Below are 24,605 nucleotides of genomic sequence, written 5' to 3'. Positions count from 1 at the left end.
AAGCACAAGACGTATTTCAATTGTCACAGGAATACGACATACACAATAACTTGCTGCAACAGCAAAATCATTTTTTTAAATTTAAATTAACTTACAAGTTCTCACTCTAGGATAGTTATGTGCCAGAAGAAAACGTTCAACCCAGTTTTCCATGTTTTGCAGCACCCAGCTGTGAGCGAGTTTATTTCGAGGTGTTTGCACAGCCAGCCAATCCAGACACTGAGATGGGTTGTATTCAATGACCTGAAAGAACAGAAAAATCAAAAAGTATACATTAACTTTGATAGTATTTACTGATTGCATTAAACTAAAAATAACTATCAAGTCCTTCAAAATAAATTTTGAAAATCACATAGGGCTATCAAAGCACAAGCAAGACCCTAGTGTTACGGCAGACAAAAAGCCCACTTCTTAAATTTCAGTTTGCTTTTTTTTTCTGAATCTTGTTCAGAGCTGTTGAAAATACAAGTCTAGGAAGTTACTCTACATGTCCTTTTCTGTTTATTTTAAGATATTCAAGCATTAAAATGTTAAGCACTTTTAAAACTGAATTACCTTGTCTTTACAAACAAAGCTAACACAAAACCTTATTGCTGAATTAGGGTTTTTAACACGAGTTAGAAGAAAACAAATGGTATGCAAATATGTTGATATAGCTTCATGCTGTCATGGTTTTTTTTGGCTAATCAGTTTCAAGGAATACATTCATCTAGTGCTTTTCAAAGATAATGAAAAGCCTGTTGAGTGCTGTCGTATAATTATGAAAGCCTTACAGATATAAGACTCAACATAAGTTATTATGACTTTCTGGTTCTGAGGGGTTGTAAATTTATTGACATATTACTAGACCAATAATTCTCTCATTTGGTAGTTTTTTTAATCTGCTCTCTGTGAACCTTAAGGTGCAGGTATCCTGACAATTAAAAAGGAACTCCCTCTGCATAGGTAACTGTAGGCAGTAACTGCATTGCTGAAGCTTCTTCCTACTACCATAACCCACCTGAAGAATATGGGCAGCTGACATGACCAAAACCCTGCTTATAAAATATTAATCTCCATTAAAAAATAAACACATAAAGAGCAATTGCCCCCCCATTTTTAGAAATAACAATTCGATCTGTCAAACTTCCTCCATGTTAGCTGGAGGGTATCTCCAAGAAAAACATTGGTCACCATCTTCATCACTCAGTTATTTTTTAACAACTTCTAGACACTGGAAGGGCTGCAAAAGTTGGTTCTGTGCCCTAAATCCATCTGTCTGCATTAACTACTGTGCCTCTCGTCCCTGCCTACACAATTTCTCTCTCTAAACCTTCAAATGGGTCAACAAGGTGAGGATAATCATGCTGGCAACACCAGAAACTGAACTGATGACATCTACTGCTAACGCTTGGCTTTCCAACAGAAACCCATCACTGATCGCCTCCTCTTTAAGTTCAGTTTGTATAGTGAGAAAGAGGAGGGAACTACAAAAGAGAATTGCATAATGATTTACAAACTTTGTAGCTACTGATTGAATCACGAAGCACTCGTACTTTATGCCATAAACTTGTCTGTTGTCATAGGTAGGTTAATTCCAAATACTCTTTTGCAAAGGTTTCCTTATTGCTTAGAGAAATTCATAACCTATGACTTCCTTGTATGCAGAAAACAGTTGGATATAATTCTTGACCTTGAGATCCTCTGTTTGAGCTCCTTTTACATGAGGTACAGCAGTTACAGCTAACTCATATGCAGATCAGAAACCCAGCTGGTATATGCTTTTCCAGATTACCTGACTGTTTGTATCCTATCACTGCTCTTACCCAGGAGAAAAATACTCTTAGCCATCCATATTCTACCCCATAGCACTTCAGTAGTTTTCTGTTTTATCATAGGTCTGAATTCTGCACAAGTTTTACAAACTTCCTCCTGTGCCGACCCCTCCGTCCTTTTTTTTTTAAAGGGTATTAAACGAGAAGGGACGTTCAACAGTTTGCCCTTATCAGTCTTTAGGGTGAACACACTGTTCTTTGACAGGAATAAATACAATAAACTGAACCATGAACTCAAACAGCAGTTAGCTGAAGCTAAAGCTGTAACTCCTGATCTACTTCTCAGATCAAGGAATGTATCTCTCTGCCACTTGGTTAAAAAGTCTCTTTTTCTCTTTAGATGTGCAAGTAAGAACGCTCCTACACCAGAGCAATTAGTCATCAGAATCAAATTAGCACTTATTTTATGGGTTAAAATGTTAATGATCATTTTACAGAGAACAAAAAGTATCAATCTAATATTCACTTAACTAGTACATAATGGAAAATAAAATAACCAAGGAAGGGCCTTGAAACAGTTTACAGTCCTCACAAAAGGATAACTCAGAAAAAATAGCAGAATTTGCCCAGAAGAAGCATTCTAGACCCTTATTTTGAATTAATTTCTCATTAAACTAAAAGTTAAACTGAAATACCAGTTAACCAAAATGCTGTTAAAATAGAATTAAGTTAGAGTAGAACTTTTAACATATATTAACCATTGCTGTTCCTTTAGAAAAGAAATGGTCATAGAAAAAGATCATGAATTGATGCAGCAAAGATGACAATGAAATGGAAAATCCTTTTATATACACAAAAAAAATGAACAAGAGAAATACAATTTAGTTTCTAATTGTTTTTCTTTTTAATGTGTTGTACCTCCCATATCCTCTGCAGAATGTAAGAAGCAAAGGGTGGCATTCCTGGGGGTCCACCAGCAAATTCCATTAGCATAGTCAGCAATTTGAAAAAAGGATTGGCTGCCTGTAATGCATAAAAATAAAAATAAACATTTTTATCTATTTCATTTAATCTATTAATACTTTTATAGACTCAAAAAAGCATCCCCAAATATTTACATTTAAAAAAAATATACTAACTTCAGATGTGAACTTTTTAATTGCTTTTAATCCCTTATTATTTAATATGTAAATAATCCATCTGTCTGTATCTATATCTTATTTCTACTACAACCATACATGGACCTAACCCACTGGTTATAGCTACTACAAGGCAACGTTATCAAACTAGATAGGATCAATCTAGTAGAAATATGTAATTACAAGGAAACAACAATACGTTTTTTGAGCCAGACATTACTCTGAACAAAGGGAAAAAAATCAAGCTTTACAACATTTAAGAATTCAACAGTTGACTCTGTTTTTATATATACGTGTGTGTATGTATATATATCACTATCTTAGAAATCTGTAATTTTTAAGCATTTGCAGAACATGTAACATGGATCCTGAAAACTTTATCCAAAACATCACATAATTTTTGAGGGTGGACACTGATCATAATTACTGGCATACAGTTTCCCTCTGAAAACAGCAACATGTCTACTCTAACATGGTCGCTTTTATATGATATAATATTATTTTTTTAAGTTTGCTAAAAGTCACCCAGCTTTTAACAATGCTTTAGTAAAGTGGTTACTATTACTATTTTATATTTTGCACCTCACCAAAAATGCCTCTTGTGCATGTGTATAAGTGCAAAGCAAAGAAAGCATAAAAATGTAGCAAATGTTAGCATGATAGGAGGGAAGTAGACTGTCATCTGATAGTGCCCATTCTATCACACAAAGCAAAGCTGTCGTGAGAATGATTTCGCATGTGCTTCTTATCCATCCACAATCGTGTCACCTCTGCTTGACACGCCAATCATGTCACCTCTGCTTGACATGCCCTCAATTTTTCCTGATTGTTTTTTCTTTTCTGACAGCAGTATACAAGAATGTCCTTGTGTGAGCATACACTTCTCCACTCTGTATATATTTTTTCCATGTGGAATCCATTTGGAACTCTCAGTATTTTGTTATTACCAGGGCAGGAATTTATTCTGACTGAGAAATGTGTTTACATGCACAGAATTGCAGAATAGCGAGCCAAAACTTGAACAAACAGATGGTAATTCCTTATCTCCACTTATTCTAACATACACATTTTACTGTTACCAATTTTTTTAAAATTAATTAACATACGTGGAGAATCTAGAAGTATGTTGTTTGGCTTTGAATAAAACTTTCATCTGAAACTGCATACCAGATTTCTGCTTTAGAAAACTTAATATACAGCACAGTTAGAGTTTATTTTACGTCACAAAAACTTTCATGGATCATCTTCCATGCAAGATTTTTGATTAGCAAAGGATTATTTAAGTAATTTAAAACAGAAAAATATTAATACAAATTATTTAATATACAGGTAGTATGTTTACATACCTCAGGAGTCAACTTTGCTATAGATGTGAAAAGCATGGACACAATCTTAAAAACAAAACAAATAAAACTCACTTAGACTTGTGCTTTTTCAGTTAAAATAATAAATAATCCCATTACACTTATTAGATAAGATCTTCAACAAATAGCTGTAGCTGCTGATACTTACATGTTCTGCGAGTCGATTATTGTACCGACACAAACTGAAAATGAGATTGCAAGTTTGCCTGATGTTGATACCATCACGGATATGTTGAAACAAAAAAGGAAAACCCTAAAACAAATAATAAGATATTAGTATATTGTCCACAATTACCTACGTACACAAATGTGCATTTTTTTTGAGGTTTATACATTCATACTTGTATGAATTACCTTTCCTCCTGTTAATGCTGCCATGTCATTCTGTGATAAAGTCAAATGCCTAAAAAACAAGAAAACCTTCATCATTTTACTTCAGAGATTATTAAATCAGGTTAAGGAGAAATTCAGGAGCAAGTGCTAGTTTATGCTCTTCAGTATCAGGATATACAAGAAAAAATACAAGTATTGGCATAAAACTAAATAAAAATAATATTTTCTAATTCGACAGACCAAATTAAAAAAAGAAAAAAGAAAAAAAAAGGAAATACAAATCAGGGCAACTGAATGTATTCAGTGTTTTAGCCTCAATCTTTTGTTTTGTCAACAATGACAAAATATTTATCTTAAAATGGTTAACAGCTTAATGGACCCATGTACAAGCTCATTTATGTTGTTAAAAGATTAAACCAATTAAAAATCAAACCAAAACCAAACCATCTATCCCCATTTTGAACTAACTTATATTAAAATTTGCTTTTGTGTTTTCAGAAGCTCTTACCTTTCTGAGCGAGATTGTTCAACTAGAAGAGCAATCAAGGCAATCATCTTTTCAAGTGCAGCAGGTCTGTATTTTTCTTCTGCTAAAGAAAGTATATCTTCCTCTTCCTCCTCTTCCTCTCCTTCTTCCTCAGAAAGTACTTCAACCTGTGGCTGAAGGAAAAAAAAAAAAGACAAACTGCATGGACATTTGTTGCTTTAATTTCAAATACCTTGCACACGTGTTTGCATATATTCTGTCATCTCTTTCATTCAAAACACCTTAATACACCTGTGTGATTCAAATCAGGTAAATATCTATGTGCTTGATTCTCATGTTGAAACATTCATTTTGCACAAGCTGAATTGTATTTACAAATGCAAAAGCTAGTTTGAAGTCACTACAGATATAGCAGTCTATATAAGAAAAAATAAACAAGTTTAAACACTTAATTTGTACAAAAGGAGCATGCAATCAGTTGTTAACAGCATGACGGGGGCAACTTTAATTGCTTCTGCCTAATTTCTGTTTTTGTACTAAACAGAGAACTGTAGTTTATAGAATAGTCAAATCAGCATCTTTTTTATATATAATGTTCAACTGAACATTGAGAAAACTGTATGATTAAAGCAATTTTAATTTAACAGCTGAAAGATGGCTCACGAGACATAGCATCAATGATCTCATATATAAGATAGGAAAGACTAGTTCTCATTATAAAAGATACTCAAACTTACATTTTCAGGTCCTTTAGTTCCCATGTAGAAATGGACCATTGTTGATATGGCTTGCAGTGAGAGCAAGAACTGGCTCTGAAATACATACATATTGAATTACTTGAAAATACAGACACGTAGTTTTACAAATTGCATATGTGTATCTAAGGCTATACTCACTTCCTCTTCTCCCATTTTGGCAAATTCATAAAGAAAGGCAAAGTATTCTGTGAGATGTTTACTGTGAGGCTTAACACCATGCTCCATAATTGACAAGAGAGTCTTCACAAAACGTGTTACACAAGAGCGACTGCCGATGTCTTCCACGGGACCATCCATGTCATCCGAACTGAAAACATAATCAGATTTAGACATTTCACACAATACATGGAGTATAAAAGTATCTGAACCTGTCCTTTTTTTTCAGAAAAACTTTGTTTTCCACTCTTCCCTACTATAATATTGAGATCTCTGACACTTTCTCTTCTGCCAAATATAGCCTAGATGTAGAATTTTGTCTTCCAGAGAAAACTAAATTCTGTATTTTGATATGAAAATTGTATTTTCATGTCCTGAATTTTGTTATGGCAGTATAGCTCCATTTTTGCTTCAGAAAAAGGTATCATAAGGATCACAAGCTTAACCCAAGACATCAAAGAAAAAACACTCTCTTCTTCCCATTATGTATCAAAAGAATAAATATTTTAAAAGTGACAGTTTTCTTGGTAATTAGCAGAACGAAATAGAATCCAGTAGTTTTGTGGTTTTTTTGTCTACTTTGTGATGAAAACTGTGATTTAGTTATATGACACAGGACTGCACTCTAACCTCCACCCTCTTGTACTGGTTTACAAATTGTAACTGCCACCTATATGCCTCTGGATCCAACGTACAATCAGATTCTCATGTGTAAGTAGAGGAACTTACACTTGCAGCTTTTCAGTGATACTGAAAGGAAAACCAGGCAGAAAATCTAGTCTAAGGGAACGAATACTTCAAACACTGTACCTACAGGCACTGGCTTCTCCGACCACAATAGTATTTTAAATGAGTTGGAGCATTTTGGGTAGAATAATAAAGAATAATTAAAACAGCACAATTTTAAGCTTACAAGGCCATTTTGAGTGATTCATTAAACAAAAATGGTTGCTGTAATTCATGTAACATATATAAGTTTTCAGGTGTTATTATTTTACCAGTCTTCCATTCCTGGCTGGAGATAAAGATGTGCATGCACTGGCCTCAGTCTCTGTATCACATGAATACACAAGCGCTGGAACATCTGCAAATGATAAGTAAATGAACTCCACGTGTTCATTCTTTTGCATACATGCCAATACAGATATTTGCAGCAAAGAACATTCTGCCTCCTAATACTACTTCCAGCTCTACATTATTCAAAGTTAAAGCTGAGATTAAGACACCCACATTCCATTTATTGGTGTACTGACACCATGTATTTCAACAGAATGGTCAAACCTGGTTTTTATGAACAGATTTTATGGAGAAACCCTAAAAACAAGTTTTAATATTGGTGTGCACTGTATACTACAGAAACACGACTTAGGACCACTGCTCATAAACATTATTTTTTCTTCTATTTTCAGGAATGTTTAGATATTTCTGGCAAACTTTTTATTTTGCCTCTGGCTATCAGGAGATTTTTTGCAAAAATTTTAAGCAAGTTCCTTCAAGCCATTCTTTAATTAATTTAAATTAAATTTAATTTAATTTAGAAAAATTCATCAAGGATTAGAGCTTTGCCTAAGATCTTACATAGTTTTCCCACGAAATATGCTCCTTTAATGATGTGTTGCATACAGAAAGAATGTATGGTTCTATATGGAAAAAATACCTTAATACTTAAAGAAGTTAAACCAGTTGGAGGGTTCAAGTGAGGTAAAGTAATGCTACAGTTTTTAATTGAACAACTTGCAAAGAAAATATACACATGTTAAACTATTAATAGGATTTGTATCTGGAAATATTCAAATGCTACTAACACAGGTGTGGTGTTTTTTTGTTCTGTTTTGTTTCCAATTTTAAACATTTCCAGAAAAGGGTATTAACAAAACTTTGTGGCATAATGTCCTAAAACTATACCTACACACAAAGACAAAGGCAGAAGAGAAGTTTAGAACTGAAGCTTTCAGTTAAGAACACTGAAAGTACATAATTAACTACTTTTTATTTTCTGAAGGCATATCTTCAAATATTGTTGAACCGGTTAGTAAAGAAAAGCATTTTTAATGTAGAATGTTTGAATTTGTAGAGATTATGTGGGAGTTGTATAAGCTTTAAATAGTATCTATGTATCTACTGTGTCATTTTGTGATCCTACCTTTACAACTAAGGCACTGTATTAAAACAGATTTTGTTTCAAACAATAATGCCCCCATGGACAAGTATATTCTCTAAACCCTAAGCGAAAATGTAAAAGAATAGGACAATTAAAGGTATCAATGTAACCTTTCAGAATCACTGTATGTGTCATGATATTAGTCCGTTTCTGTTCATTGGTCAAGCAGTCACTTGATTTATATAGGAACATCTTTTCTTACCTGTCTCACAATCTGATTGGGACACTTTATTAGAATCTGCATTGGCCACCAATCATCATCAGCCATACGATCCAAAAACCACTGCAGAAGATACATACTTTGTTAGTTTTGTTCCAAACTTGTTCTAGTCCAATCTTCTTTTTGCATGACTAAAGTCTGAAGAGAAATTGATGTTACTATTGTTAAGGAATAAGGAAGTATTAATCCAAGGGAAATATAAATGTCTTCCATGTATGAGAAGAAAGGAATAAGGACCAACAGTAATAAATGTTAATATAAATTTATTTCCAGTATCTTCTTATCCCTGTGTTCTGCAGGCCATTATTCAATTATCTGGAAGGAAACATTTATCCTGAAAAGTGATGTCAACAGAGTAACAAATGATGCTTACAATCAAGCATCAGCTAAAGAATCTGGCAGAGCAGGGACAGGTTTAAACAAGAATGTAGTTCCTGAATTAGATCCCTTCTGCATTTTAAAATGTGGAGCCTTACTAAAAAGCCTTACTATCTCCAGTGGCAGAAAATGTGTAAGAACAACAGAGAATGATTCATTCATAATTAGACTCTGCAAATAATATTCTGATTCCCAGAATTTCATTTTATTCACAAGAAAAGAATTTTAAAATAAAGAATCCAAGTTGCTTTTTTATTTTAACTGAACTTGAGTATTATTTACTATAGGAAATACCTTCACTCATTTTAAGCATCTTAAGACTACATCATACCAATGAAACTGTATCGCCCGATCCCCGTCTGTTCTGTAATGATTTAAAAACATAGAATCCATTTATAGAAGAGCAACAAATTTTATTCATTTGTACCGAATAAAGTCTACTGCAGCATACAGTATGCAACTGGGATCCTTGTACATTCAAACTGTCATAGGAAAGTCTACCACAAACTTTTCTTCAGTATCCCAAAACTGTTTTTACCACCACCACAGTGAATTCTTTGTCTGTGGTTTCTCAGTTTTTCCCTTTTTACTTTTTCCCAGACAGGGAAATCTGCCTTCAGGCAGATTCCTGATTTTCTTATTATAAAAACATTCTTCCATATTTTCCTCCTTTTAGGAGTTTTTAGTTTTTCTACACATTAGGTTCAAGATTCTCAGCTTCACAAGCAAGGTGATGCATGAATCTGTTTTCAGCTAAGTCTGACATTAGCTGCTTTTAACTCCCTTTCTAAGCCTCTTCATCATGCCACAGCCGTTTAGCACACAGTTCTTTCTTCCCTTGGATTCAGCTGCAGTCCCTTCCATTCCAATCCTTAAACCTTAGTCAGTCTTTCCAATTCTCTGGTCCAATTTCATTCCAACACCTCTTCATTACACAAATCAGTATGTAATAATTAATCACATACAAAGGTTGTCACGCCACAGGGTCTTTTTTTTTCCAGTGACAAAATGATTATGACCTGTGGTCTGACCATACGTTTCTGAAAATAAAAGTTAAGTCATTCCCCAGAATCTGCAGTATTCAGAGAGGATGAATTTCATCTCATAGAGCACAAATATGCCAAATACAGTAGTTCATAGTCCAAAATATTCCAGGGATACGAACCTCCAGGAAAGTTAAACAATATATAGAAAGTTGGTTTGTACTTTGCTGAGTTCCTAAGTCACTTACTTCACAAGCTGCCTGACTGTTATTAAACTGTTTTGTTAACAGTTCAATCCACTGAAGCATTGTAGGCTGTAAAAAGAAATACAGAAAAAAACTATAACTTAAAATAATAATTTACAGCTTAATCTTTAAAAAAATCTATACGGTCAGTTAGATTAAGCATAAGAGCTACTACAAACCACTACATGTTTTATAAACTAGAAATGTGTTGCATCTACGCAAAAATAACAGTACTTGTGTTGAAACTATTGCAAGTCACACATAATATTTAATTGCTATCCATTTAGTTCTGTTTGATTGTAACTGCAATCATAGTCCTACTAATCCCAGGCACTCTAGAACTAGTAGTATTATCTTAGCTGAAACCAGGACAGCAACCACTGATGAGAAAGAAATAAAAGCCGACTGAAAATACAGATAGCCAGATAGAATAAAACCTTCTTGTTGTTCACACTGGTATTTGTAACTTAAAACTCATGAGCACAACTGTTGCTCAGTGGTAAACAATGTCCTCTACATCAGACCTTTACAAGTACTTGTTAAAACCTGAATCATCCAACTATCTTCAAACGAAAAGAACACAAGACATGTTGTTCCCAATGCTCTGCAAAGTAAGCTAAATCCTGATCTCCACATTTTTTCCATTGTGTGGTGTTTATTATGAGTGTGTTGAAGGACACTCTTCAAACGTTTTTGTATTGTCTACTGTACTCACTACATCTCAAAATCACACTTTTAAAATGAAAAACTACAGACGCTTTTCACTATATTCATGCAGCTACTTAATGAGAATTTACAAGTAAATAGAATACCTTTTCCTTTGAATGAATAAATGTCTCTAGCACAAAGGAAGTGCTTAACTGGGGGAGGAAAAAAAAGCACCATTAATCACAGAATGCCTGAGTTAAAATGTAATTAAAATGTCCATTTAAAATAAGCAAAATACACTTTTGGAATATTTACCTTTGCTGTCATCAGGGAAACTGCTTTTGGATCTGGTAGTGTACTTGGGATGCTACTACACAACTGCCACATAAACCTAGAGTCAGTAATTTTATTTGTTAATTAAAATAAATAATGAAAATCTGCGAGAAGAAAAGAAGCATTAATTTACATTTTTAAAGAAACTTACCCAAAATACGTATGTTCAAAAATGTTCTTGTCTTGAAGAAACTGCATGTTATCATGCCATATCCACTGAAGAAAAAATGCTAACATCAGGTACAAGAAAGTAGTTTATTTCACTACATAAGCATGATTTTAAGAATACTTAAACGCTTGCTGTGGCTAAGAAACCAACATTTTTTGTATGAAAAATGATTTCTGGGAACATTTCCTCTATTTTAAAGAAGTAGCTCCAAGTTGTTTTCTTGATACTATAGCAGATGACAGTTTTGCCTGCCATATGACTGCTAAACGATGTTCAGAACCTTCCCCTCTTGCTGTGATCTCATGTTTGCAACTGTATTACATTTTCAGGCTGAAATTTTCAGAATTGGTCTAATTTCTTAAAAAAGAAATGCAGTTCAAGACAATACTTTGATATCTACAATAGTATAAAAAAATAAAATCTCTTTAAGCATTAAGCATTTCATTAATTGAGATCAATTAGACGTTCCAGCAGCTTAGCTAGCTAGGTAAGTCTAACAGTTTAAATTTTGACCCAAAGCCTGATAAGCTCTGTAAGCTCTTGCTAAATTCTTAGAGAGTAAAATTTCATTCTCCACCATTAACCAGAAGAGGATTTCACACTAGGTTCCTGTTCCCCTGTAAAAATAGTTTTAAATTTTAAATCTGATAAAATCTGTTATTATTTTCAAGACTGAAAGATAAAAAAACACAATTTGATTTGTTGGCTAATGATGAAGGGTATTTTTAAGTTAAGAACCAAACATGTGACAGATGATAAAGCAATACTTCTGGCCAGAGGGGGCCGGGAAACTGACTGGCCTTTCACAGAATCACAGAATTGTCTAGGTTGGAAGAGACCTCCAAGATCATCTAGTCCAACCTCTGTCCTAACACTAACAAGACCTCCACTAAACCATATCACTAAGGACTACATCTAAACGTCTTTTAAAGACCTCCATGGATGGCGACTCAACCACTTCCCTGGGCAGCCCGTTCCAATGCCTAACAACCCTTTCGGTAAAGAAGTTCTTCCTAATAGCGAACCTAAACCTCCCCTGGCGCAACTTTAGCCCATTCCCCCTCGTCCTGCCACCAGGCACGTGGGAGAATAGACCTACCCCCACCACTCTACAGCCTCCTTTAAGGTACCTATAGAGAGTGATGAGGTCTCCCCTGAGAGACCTGAGCCTTTCAGATGATAAAAAGAGAAATATCACTTGTGAGTCCCATACTGCGGATATGTTTAGCACAGTGAGATCCCTCGTATAATGCTCTGCTCCTCTACATTGTCTTTTCCAGTTCCTCAGACCATAAAAGGATAAATGGTATCTTTATATTAATAACCAGGTATCCTCAGTCAGAGCAGTCAACACTGGGGAGAACAAGGAGATGTACTTGTCGGTGGCTTTTTTTTTTTCTCCTACTCCTTTTATTCATACCCAGGCTATTCTCTCCATGACTATGTGGAGGAAGGGAACCTTTTTTGACTGATGCTTCCTTGTAATAAGCACAGTTTAACTATATTTTGCAACCCACTAGGAGAAGTGCAAAGAAGCAGCTGGAGCTACTCTTAGTGTATACTATACTATACTAACTTACATCCCTCCTGAAAGCACTAAGTTGCTGAGGAGCTGAAGGATAAAAAGGATGGCAGTTAATAAGAACACTTCCTGTACTACTGCAACTATTAAGAAAATGTTGCTAAGTGCTCATAAAAATAAAAATAAATGATTTACCATTTTCTACAAATAGGAAGCTACTTAGATATGTGAACTAAAAATCACAGGACAGAATGAGAAAGTGTCTGAAATTTATGTACTGTGGAAATCTTAAATTACTTTCTATCAACAACATTCTTCTAAATGAAAGGATTATCATCCTACTGATTCAAATTATACTTGTTTTCCTGTGTTTACTCAGATTCCTGATTTGTTTAGGATTTCCTATAGTATTTTAAGATGTGTTAAAACAAATCAACTTGTACCTCCAGCAATTCTGATGAAACATCAAATTTGTAGTCTTTGCCATTTTCCTCCTCTGGTTCCATCCGTTTATAAAACAGCATGTAAGCACTGTGTGTCTTGAAGAAAAAAACATCTGTATAATTTTTGCTTTGAGAGAGAAATTATCAAAGTAGAAATGTGATCGTATACCAAGTGTTTAGAAGAGAAATACCTTTTCAAAGGAGAAGTCCATAAATTTATCAGTAACGGAATCATATGTTTTTGTCTGTCAAGAAGAAATAACACCATTAATTGTGACCTTTTTTAATGATTTTTTTAAAATGATTTACTGACAATTTGATGTAAATGCGCATGTGAATTATTTCAAGATAGTTGCAGAGAGGTTGCTGACAATTTGTTTCTTGTTCAAAGTAGTCTGTCTTTTTCTTCTTCTATGGTGACCTATTCTGATTTTTCAGAATTGCTATGGAATATTTTGACCTTCTCACACAAGTTCCTGTCTCATCTATCTCACTGATACCTCTTCTTTTTTGGCACCTAGGTGTATGTAATCTGTTTAAAAAAAACAAAGTATTTTTTTTTTTAATTTCAGCATTTTGCCTTTATACTTCACTATAGACTATAGACTTCACTAATTCATTTTGATTCATTAATAGTACCTATGCTATGCTTCTGACACCTATCTTTCAAAACCACATAAACATTTGGATTCATATGCACAAATTCATTAATACGATAGTCAGTATGGAAGGAATTAGGACCCTTCTTTGTTGGCTCAACTTCTGTCCTACAGATAGCGTAGGAAAACTAGACAGCTTGAATCACCAGCCTGCAAGCACTCTGCAAAGTCTTTCTTCCCCTAAGGAGAGGGGGGACTCTTCGAGCAGATCAGTAGTGGAAGAACAACTGATCTAAATAAGATAAAGTATCACTTGCACAACAAAGATGTCAAAAGTTTAATAAGAGTCATATAAAACTTGTATATGTTTCTCATACATTCGCAACAGATGGAAAACCAAAGGTGAACACTTTGGAATCGTTCATGAAAGTCCTCAAAACAGATATTCTAATGGTTGAACGTGACAAAAACAAGAGTTGTAACTTACAGTCATTTCTCCACCAAAACATTCTGAAGCAAGCTGGGCAGAATCAAATGGTTTTACTTCAGCATCATTGAAAAGATACCTGTAAAAGAGTAAGCTTTTGAAAGAACTGCTGTTTGTCTCTCAGGGCAAACAAATGTTTAACAAGCACTTAAAATCGTTCTTCAGATTAAGTATTTATCTTAATTCCTACTATTTTGTTTGAACCACAGCAAACTCAAAAGTGATCCTAAAAGTCACTTTCTTTCAGTAAAATCAGGAAGTCAGCATTTTAACGATATATTATCTTTTTATTCAAGAAACACATTATTTTCCCCATTTTTCTAACATGACTCTGGTAGAGACAAAGTTCTAATGCAGCCAAAAAGATTTGCCTCTTGTTTTTCAATCTGAGTGAAGTGGAAATCAAAATTAAGAAGAGGAGAACCATCCCACGTATCAGTATAACCCAAACTGGAATGGTGCAAAGAAACACTGTACACTGTTACAGATTCCCTTTGGAGCAGTGATTAGCCTACTGGCTGAAAATACTTCAAAAATGTTCCAGCCAGCTATTACAGAGAACAAGAAGAGAAGAAATCTTATCTCGTATGCATGGCTTCAGCTGAGAATCTGAGTTATGAAACTAGATACAAATGGGAGAGAGAGTTCTCTGCTCTGTTTTGTCACCTGGGCAGACCATCCTCCTTCCCATGCCCGTGTCTAATCCCTTGCTCAGGCTACTTCTCCCCATTTTTTCTCCATCCTCATAACCACTGTATGTCCAATGTATGCAAAAGTTCCCAAATCAGAAGTGTGATGTTGTAGGTTAAAAAAAAAGGGTGGTGGTGGTGTAAGGGTGGCTTAGAAAGAAAGACAGATCACTAGCTGGATAAAATTAAAATGTGAAAACAATTCACTATATAAAAAGTACAGTAAGAACAGATTTTGAGAACCTAAGTATTGTAACAGCTTATCTGGCACACAGGATGCAGTGAGTTTAAAGGGAAGAAGAATTCAAATTGTTGTTTGAAATAACTGAAAATGGAGAAAATGAAAAGGACCGAAATCCACAATCATTAATTCTGCTGTATGCTTGTCAAAGGTAACCTGATTTTATGATGAAGGATGATCTATTTAATCTTACTGTTCATATATACTGAAGTAGATATAATAGTCATTGATATTCATGCCAAGAATCAAGTATTTGCTGCACTGTAAGATGAGCCTGGTATTCTCCCGATGCCTGCGTCCAAGGCTCTCCACAACTATTACTGCTACAACAGACAAAAACATATCTATAAATTGATATATGCATCCTTGCAAATTCCAAAATCTTGTGCTCTTGAGAAGAACCTACAGCGCATAGCTTCTATGTTATTGGCAAAGTCAACAGTTTTTAGTTACTTAAAGATACAAAACGATACAATTTTGCTTTGTATAACTCACCATTTGTTGTTTTTGTAAGCATGGGGATTGACTATATCTCTGATAAAGCTGTAGTAATGTCCACCATCTGCAGTTCCTGTATGAACTGTTACGCCTATCAGATCATACTCGTAACTCTCAGTTTCTTTCAAATATTCACCGTCTTCCTTAAAACCTTAAGTAATTTAATACAGTATTTAATTATTTCATAAACACTTGAGCTTCAACATTAGTATGTCTTACACACACATTTCCTGAAGTTATGCTTAAAACATTTTCTATTTTTTGTTTTCATCAGTGCACAATGAGAGCCAGAAAGTCCATACTCAGAACAAAGAGCACAGAAATCCCAACTCTTGTGAAACAGTTGAAGTTTTTTCCAAAGCATCACTACTGAAGAGATCAGAACTAATAACTAAGTTAGCACATCTTATTGATGATGGCAGTCAGTCAGCCCTTTTCTGTTTCAAGTATTACTCAGCAAAATCAAAATAGGCTAGTAACAAGCTGTATACAACTATTTGTTATCTCCCATATTTTAAAAATGAATTTAAGAATAATTCAAATTGAACTGCAAGGGAAAACAAAAATAATTGGCCAACTTTCTTGTATTAAAGAAAATGTGACTTTGGAAATATAGGTCAATTAAAACTGATTTTATTTTCTTTAAAAAAATCACTACTTGTTCGCATACATTTTATATATACAGAAAATGGTACAAACACGAAAGAGAAAACCACTTCACAATTCATTCTATGAGGCATACCTTCTTTTCTGTCATTTTTTCCCATGAGGAAATCTTCAGTGTAAGGTGTCATATCCAAACGCAGAGGGAATGAAAAATGAGTATTGACCTTCTCCTTCATCATGGTTACCATATTGAAAGTATATCTCATTGTGTTGAAGCTTAAGATACGAGGTAGTTTCTTAAAACATGCCCTGAAGGATTAAAAATAGTTGTGATTTATGAAAAGCTTAGTTGGTTGAATTGTGTTTCCACAAACGATTTTCAACACATTTATTCAAATATGAAATTGGAAACCTGTTACAAAGTCATATAAAAATAAAATTCTGCAATCAAAATGTCTTAGAGCATGGTAGTGTAACCAGCAGCAGAAAGGTCAGACTTAGCCTACTGAAGAATTCCATTTAGCGTATCACTATGCCTTGGAGGAGAGATCAAATTTGCTTGTCATGAGCGAGAGCTTTCTAAAATGATATAGTAATATGAGCCATGAAGGAATTTACCAATGCAAATCCCCTCATTAGATGGAGTTGTTATCCTGTAACTGACAAGTTTCAACGTAGAACGTATCTTGTATTATATCTCATAAACTTCACATTAATTATTTTAACAGGCTACTTTCACCCATGCTATAAAAACAACTGCAAGGTTTTTCATCTCTTAAGAATTAAATTATGTTAGTTGCAATAAAGAGACAATGCAAAATTTTAATTTATCTTTATATTTATTAGTAGACTTTTTAAAATATGGAAACAATTATAGAACTACTAATTTTAGACTAAGAAATTTAAGGGCTATGCATGAAACCTTAGCAATTATCCTGCATAATGAATAATAAAAATTCTGAACAAACTCTGAAAGAATTTGATCTTTTAAAAACTGGAAAAGTAACAGATTTCAGAAGTTACTGATTTCTACATTTTTTTTATTTACATAAAAAAGGTCTTGAACACGTTGCTGTCTAGGTGATCTTTTCCTAAGATATCTTATATTTTGTGTTTTGGAAATTAGATTTCTTAGTTATACGATCATTTGTATAGGGATCACATCCTCACAGACCTTCACATTAGTGAACTCAATGAAACCATGGTCCTGTTTCATCTAAAGAATTACTCTGATTCAAATAGTAATTTCAGTAATTTACAAAAAAAAAAACCAACCTTAGGAACGCTTAATTCTTCTTAATCATACCTTTTTTCAGCCCGCACTTTCTTCCCACAATGCGAACATGTATACATGTTATCACCTTCCAAGGTATCTTTAATAGTTACTTCATCAAGAGATTCCTACATATCATAAACAATACAGAAGGAGCTTATGTTTATCTTAGATATTTAAATCTTGTGCTTACATAGCCTGCTTTACAAGACCCTCTCTCTAAGTCTTACAGCACGTTTAATCAATGTCTATCTGTAAGCTATGAAACTAAGGCGGTCAAAACTACCCAAAAGTTTGCAGAAAAAGCATGCAATTGAACTAAGAGAAGAGTTTGAGATTGTTACAGAAAGACCAGTTCCTAGAACCCAAACACAAATTTCAGGAACCAGTTCGGAGAAATGGTACTCAATATTCTGAGCTGTCCTAAAGAATTCAGGTGCTCTAAATCCAAATTCCAAGTGTGAGGATTAATAATTGTTTTTTAAAAAAAGATAACCTAAAATGATTTTATATAAGTTTTAAATTAATTTAGTAATACATGTATATATATAAATCTTTTGATATTTACAAATCTCATATAAAGCATGACCATTTTTTAAACACGGAAGTAAGTAATGATTACTGTCTGCAACTTTTTAGTCAATTCCAAAAGTATAGCTGACAGCATGTTGCATAGAGAACACAGACCAGTTCAACTGAATTACCTATTAATATCATCACAGAAATACACCAAAACTAGAGTACAGATACAAAAAGCATCAGCATATACAACAGTGTACAGTAAAGTCTCTTATAATTGACTGCATTCTTTTACAGTTGTGATCTGACCCACCCCAGTCTGGAAGTACTTACATAAATATTCTTCATATCTGCCACCTGGCACCTTACTGTATAGAACTCTTCAGCAGTCTGACTTACATGCTCACAGTCCTGAATCATAGCAATGAAAGAGAAAAGCAATTAAATAACTGTTTTGAGAGGTTAAAAAATATCTTGAAAAGATAAGGATAAGGAAAGAATACTTACCAAAGAAACAACATTGTTTGTAATAACACCTCCAAACAAACTTTTCACTGTATTTTTCTGTGAATGAATTAATAAATTCTGTCAAGGATATTTGAGCAAATCCGTAACTTTTCAAGCTCCCTTTTGCTCCCTCTCAGTAACTCACCAGTTCAGGAGACATTTCTTCTATTTTTGTTATCAGGTCAGTGAAGAATTCAGTCATATCTTTCTGCTCTCCAGTGTTCAGTGGCTGCTTATCCATGGTATAGGTTTTACAGAAAGGCCTTGGATTGTATGCCTTACATTCACTTTCCTTTAGGTAAAAATAAATAAATAAATAAATGAAAAATAGGCAAAACAAATCAACCACAAATCCTTGTCCTTTTAAGTTACACAGACATACAGAACATAGCTATATAAATGTCTATTTAAAAATGGACATACTTTTATATACAGTATCTCCACGTGCCTTTTAGGCAACAAAGTTGTGGAAGTGCCCAAATGCCTCTGATGAAATGTGAAGCGATTTTTAACTATCATTATTACAATACTCATTATAAAATATCATTAGCAAAAAAAATTAAATAATTCTTAATGAAAGGAACCATTATTAAAAGAACGTGGCTGAAGATGCGACACATCCAGTTTTTGCCAGCTTTTGCATATATTTTCAGATACAAAATATGGTATGACAAACATCAGTTTGTCCTTATGTATTTCTGAACAGTAATGACGTGGATCTTGACAAGTGCTTAATTCTCATTCAGACTTCTCTATTGTATAAAACTACACTGTCTAGTTCTCCATTGCAGGTGGTCAGTCAGAGAAAAGAACTTGCATTATACAACATTTCTTTAGAATACATCACCCATTCCAATGCTAATACTGGAGATGCAGAACTTATTTACAGCAAAGGGAACTTTGTCCTTGTAAACAATGATATATATACTACTTGCTTTTAACGATGTGTGACAAGACACTGTTAATGTTACCTGGTTTGGAATTAAGTCATTCTTAAAGGTTTTAATAATAATAGATCTTTGTATGATTTTATATTCCTTTGTGATTTTATACTTACATAAATACCTAGATTTACTTTTCCTATGATTCATGTCAGGCACTACATGCTTAAATTCCTTTTCTCTATTTGTCTTCAAAGTGGTTATGATTTTCTTTGACAAAAGCCCGTGCCAAGAACAAAAACACTCAGCTCTCCACAGTTTTCTTTTTAATTTCCTGTATCGTACTAAAAATCATACAATATCCTGAGTCAGAAGGGACCCAGCAAAGATCATCACCTTTTCAGAAATGTTTCACATTTTTAACATCAGTGAACTGTCTTGAACAATGTCAAGAATTCACATACAGAATGGTATCTACGTTTTTCTTGTATTTTGTTCCTCCCCTCCCCTTTTTTTTAAAGAAAAATAGGGCACATTATAAAACATCCTCTTTCACACCAACCAGCACCTACCATTAAGTATGTAAACATTTTCTGGAGTTCTAGTAGAGTGGTCTTGTGTTTCATATCTTCTGAATACTAAAAGAAATTCATAAAAAAAAAAAAAAGACTTTAACCTTTATGCTTATAACGTTCCAAAAGCAGCGCTTCAGAAGATGAAGTAATCACCTTTTTAAATAAAATAATAATAATTAAAAAAATCCACCTTTATTATGGACAATTAAGAAAAATAATTGCATAGATGAATACACAGCACACTCACTATTTTACACATATACATAGCACTTCCTGCTCATGTTTTGGCATGACATTAAACCTGTGGCAAAAGGTAACTCTATTTTCTAAAAATGTACAGCAGCTAGGAACTTTGGGGAAGTATCAGAAAAGGCTGTACTAATTCTGGAATATTTTTTTCTAATTCATAGACATGGTGGGAGTTCTGATCAATCCTGTACACAGTATATTTCACTCGTAGACCAGCAGCTTCCTTTTTTACTTTATTTTTTTATTTTTATTCATGATTTGTTAATTCTACTTGAAATTAAGTGACAATAAAAAACAGTGACGTCACTGCCAGTCAGGGTGTTTCACACGTTATATGTACGCTACTGATATCAAGGACCAAAATGAAGCTTCCTCTGTTACAACAAATAGTTAGAATTAATAATATTAATATTTCTGAAAGTTACCCAATGGATAATTTACAAGACTTGCAGTACTTTTGGTAGCATGCTCAAGGACTTTATAAACATTCAAGAAGGATGGCATTTACTCTAACAAAATGACAGATTAGGAGATAAGAAACAACAGACAAGTCATATGAAAACAAACCTGAATCAATCTATTTGACAGCAACAGAAATATGAGTTTGAGAACATGCTCTGTTATAATGCCACCTTAAGAACATACTGCATTACAAATATGTATTTTTAAAAATCTCTTCACTTTAGACATCAGCAGAAGAATTTAACCAAATACAGCAAACTAAAGTCCTGAAGAAATATTCTTTAGCAAGAAACAAGTCCTAAAAGTAAATCCATATTTTATCAGCCTTTTCATTGGAAAAATGAAAATATAAATATATTTTATATATAAATATATAAATATAATAATTATTATACAATAATAATAAAACAATATATATAAATATATAAATATAATATAATATAACATATTTTAATTTTTAATTAAATTAAACTTTTTTAAAACTTTTTTTTAAACTAAATTTAAACTTTTACAAAATTCCAAATAAAGAACGTAAGATTGCAAACCATACCTTTGCAGTAAAGATTGCTTGTCTGGCCTCTGGTATCATATAGAGCTGCTGAATAGTGGATGCCAAGTAACAAGTTGCTCCAAGATTAGTCAGACCCACAAATCTACATTCAGCTCGAACATCATCATGGGGCCAATAATCCCACTTGTAAGGTGCATGGGAAGCTGGAAGAAGTATGTATCACATATGCACAAAAAATCAATTCCATTAATAACTTCCAAAGACATAAATGAATTTCAAAGCTTTATGCTTACATTAATGAAATACATCTTGTTTCTGCATTCTGTATTTTCAAACATGAACAAGACTGTACCTGCTCTTTAAGAAAATGCATTATGGGTACATCAAGAAAGTATTTTTAGTATCTGGATACATGAGCCAGCCTTTCTAGATGCTTCTACAAAGGTGAGACAGACCCCTGAGAAAGTGAGAGGTGGTACCCTGAAACGCAGTTCCATGCATTTCATCTCCAATCTCTGTGTAACAAAGTGTGGCAGCACACACTACTTTGGATTGCAATGATTTGGTACTTTTACAAGAGTATGCTGTGCTCTGATGTGCATTATTCATGGCAAGTGGCAGCTCCTACAGTTGATCTAGGGGTAGTATACATGGAATAATGGTCTTCTGGCCTCTTCCTTAAAACTGAACATCAAGAGCATCCACATTTTCTAAATAGTGGTTGCTATACATTTTTTATAAATAAGAAAGTTATTTTCATAATATTTTATCCTGAAATGCATTTTTAAAAAATTACTCTTGTTCTGTAGCAACTTCATGGCAACCCTGTTATCTACACTATTATCTAGAATTCTGTCTTCTGACCAGTGACAGCTAACAGGTGATGTGAAAAGTGATGCACAGGCTTTAAAAAGCCAGGCTTTCTGCTGAACTGAGCTTTCTTAAATTAAGAGCTTAGCCCTGCTCGTTCTATGGGGTTGGAATTAGACGATCTTTAAGGTCCCTTCCAACCCAAACCATTCTAAATCTGCAATGCTGTTCCCCCAGCCCTCCGTTTATTAGCTCTTTCTTCTTCTAGTCTGACTTCCTTCCCTCATCTTTCATTCAATTCTCTTTTTGTCCACCTTATTTTCCCATTAAATGCATTGCGTTATGCATATTAATAAGTGCTACTGTTACACAATTGTGCAAAAGCTTTAATTAAAATGGAACCAAAGCAGCTCTTTAGCCAACCATAGTGAACGCTCCTTCCCCCACAACACTCGCACTGCGTAAACCAGTAGCAGTGACAACGTACTGATAACTGGTAATGTGCAACACTTACAGACTCCCAAATGTACCCCTGTCATTCCCCCAGCACACAAAATTACTTGCCATTTCCCCTACCCATTCCCCTGCACTGCTGTGTCACACTGAAAGAAAGCAAAGCAGAGTCTCTGCACTCAGAGATTTAAGTTAGGGAGCCTTCTTTTCACATAGCAAAACACACATTTGCTATCAGAGCTAACCCCACATGAAGCAAGACTTTTATTTTTAGAAGCTGGTTTCAGAATAGTATCTGCTATAATGGACGCCATGCTAGCAAAAGATCTTTTTGACCAATACCAAAGACAGGTAGATGCTTATCAGAGTTAACAGTGCTTGGCCATACATAAGCTTGAATAAACTTGGGAACAGCTTTTACAGGAGGTAAAGGAATGTTTCTTATTGCACTTGAAAGCCAAAGAAATCTGTAATCTGTAAGAAAAATAGGGGAAGCAAGAAATGAATTGCCTAAAGAATCAGATTGAAAAGACATCTTCTTTTCCTGTAAGTTTTCTATTCCTCTCTATTTTACACCAGACATAACAATCTATTTCATAAACAGCATGGCACTAGACAAGTTAAGCAAGTCTGACAGACTCTTCTCAGTAAGCCTTGCTCTGAAATGGCTGCCAAGAAATAGGAAGAATGGGAAAGTTCTCACCTGCCACTCAAGAAGATGGTATCCAGACTACACAAACCACTTTTAAGTGATTCGTACTGCTTCTAGACACTGACAGACTTTCCTTTCCATATCTCACACAGGAGAATAGAATCGGAAAATAATTATTTGACCTGCAGAAGCAACTAGATGACACAGGCACTAAATTAGAGAGGAGCTAATCTAGTGTACAAAGATATTCACTGTAGCCTGTCTTCCTTGGTATGCAAGAGGTTTGACACAAAAACTTACAATAACTTAGTTATTAATTCCCAGGGATGTCATTCTCCAAAAATGTAGAACGACCTACAAGTAATTCAGCACCTCTGTTCAGATATATAGAAAAAAGGGGGGGAAAAAAAGAGTAGTCTAGGTGTGATGGTTTTTGGTTTCTCTCTCTCTCTCTCTTTTTTTTTTTTTTTTTTAACAATCCAAGAAAGCTATGTGGGCTCAAGATTCAAATTTTAAAGCCTTAATTACTTTGTCAAGGATTAAAGGTTTATTAAGTATTCTTCTAAATCCATACTACCTGCTACAATTTCAAGGAACTACCTTGCATCCTCTAAACAGATCCTCAGATACCAGACCCACAGGATGTTCTGTTGCACAACAAATAATTATTGTAATCTTCATTTTGGCATTGGCATCAAAACTACCATTAGCCCTGCAGCTTCAAGTAGGGAAGGAACGAGTTTTAATTCTCATGTTTTAACAAATCTCAGTAGCATGACCTAACGTTACCTGGTTAAACTGGCCTGACCAGCCACTTGAAACAAAGCTCTCCTCAACGTTTAAACTCCCAGTGAAAGTCATTAGCGTGGTAGAAGAACACAAAATTCCTTCACCTAACTAAAATCCTTAAATTGCAGCATCTTCATTCACCCTTTCTGATGTAAAGACTCAACACCTATTGCTCTGCTTATGGCTCATCAAGTGTTAATTACAGAGAAATCAGACGACTTCTTTATACTTCATGAGAATAGCTGGAATATCTTCCTCCCCCTTATATATGACAAAGGGCTTTCAAAAATTCTACAAGAAATTTCTCAGGAGGATCCTATTTTCTCTGTCCTGGGACTTTTAAGCAACTACCTTCATTGTGATAATAAATGCTTTCCTTTTTCCATATGGATCTTAACTAGAAAGGTAAATTTGGCCTCATTTATATCTTATCTTCATTATTCACCTCTGTCATTACAGAAAACTGCCTTTTCTCAGGAAGAAATGTGGAACTTGTAACCAAACTTGCAACAGTCACATTCTACTTTAAGTAAAATTAATTTCTCTCCCCTCAATGACTGTGCATTTTTCTCTATTCCACCTTCTGATCATGCTTCTGCTCCAAACATAACATCAGATATTATCTTAAAGAATTTCCCAGATAGCAAGGCAACTGGTCTTTTTTCCCCTCCCTTGAACTGAATGTTTTTATTATTTTTGGCCTTTAAAGAA

General features: G+C 34.2%; 1 protein-coding gene across 8 annotated transcripts in view; it reads right to left on the bottom strand.

Moving 5' to 3' along the window:
- Nucleotides 1-24,605, bottom strand: part of USP34 (ubiquitin specific peptidase 34) — a 129,604-nt gene that overhangs the window by 15,949 nt on the left and 89,050 nt on the right. For 6 of the 8 annotated variants that reach the window (XM_040550506.1, XM_040550509.1, XM_040550507.1 and 3 more), the window contains 25 exons: nt 21,230-21,393; nt 19,966-20,031; nt 18,658-18,804; nt 18,513-18,569; nt 18,339-18,416; nt 17,520-17,614; nt 16,350-16,522; nt 15,605-15,758; nt 14,180-14,258; nt 13,285-13,338; nt 13,094-13,189; nt 11,111-11,175; nt 10,942-11,017; nt 10,791-10,838; nt 9,982-10,047; nt 8,355-8,435; nt 6,990-7,075; nt 5,974-6,142; nt 5,815-5,889; nt 5,099-5,250; nt 4,612-4,660; nt 4,406-4,510; nt 4,240-4,284; nt 2,673-2,777; nt 96-243 (listed from right to left, as the gene is read on the bottom strand). In XM_040550506.1, the coding sequence (XP_040406440.1) occupies nt 96-243; nt 2,673-2,777; nt 4,240-4,284; nt 4,406-4,510; nt 4,612-4,660; nt 5,099-5,250; nt 5,815-5,889; nt 5,974-6,142; nt 6,990-7,075; nt 8,355-8,435; nt 9,982-10,047; nt 10,791-10,838; nt 10,942-11,017; nt 11,111-11,175; nt 13,094-13,189; nt 13,285-13,338; nt 14,180-14,258; nt 15,605-15,758; nt 16,350-16,522; nt 17,520-17,614; nt 18,339-18,416; nt 18,513-18,569; nt 18,658-18,804; nt 19,966-20,031; nt 21,230-21,393 (2,433 nt within the window). The remainder of the gene's footprint in view (nt 1-95; nt 244-2,672; nt 2,778-4,239; nt 4,285-4,405; nt 4,511-4,611; nt 4,661-5,098; nt 5,251-5,814; nt 5,890-5,973; nt 6,143-6,989; nt 7,076-8,354; nt 8,436-9,981; nt 10,048-10,790; nt 10,839-10,941; nt 11,018-11,110; nt 11,176-13,093; nt 13,190-13,284; nt 13,339-14,179; nt 14,259-15,604; nt 15,759-16,349; nt 16,523-17,519; nt 17,615-18,338; nt 18,417-18,512; nt 18,570-18,657; nt 18,805-19,965; nt 20,032-21,229; nt 21,394-24,605) is intronic. The other 2 variants (XM_040550508.1, XM_040550511.1) reach the window with 1 other exon arrangement.

Source organism: Cygnus olor, chromosome 3 (genome assembly GCF_009769625.2).
Source record: "Cygnus olor isolate bCygOlo1 chromosome 3, bCygOlo1.pri.v2, whole genome shotgun sequence".
Lineage (NCBI taxonomy): Eukaryota > Metazoa > Chordata > Aves > Anseriformes > Anatidae > Cygnus > Cygnus olor.
This window is presented reverse-complemented; position numbering and strand designations above follow the sequence as displayed.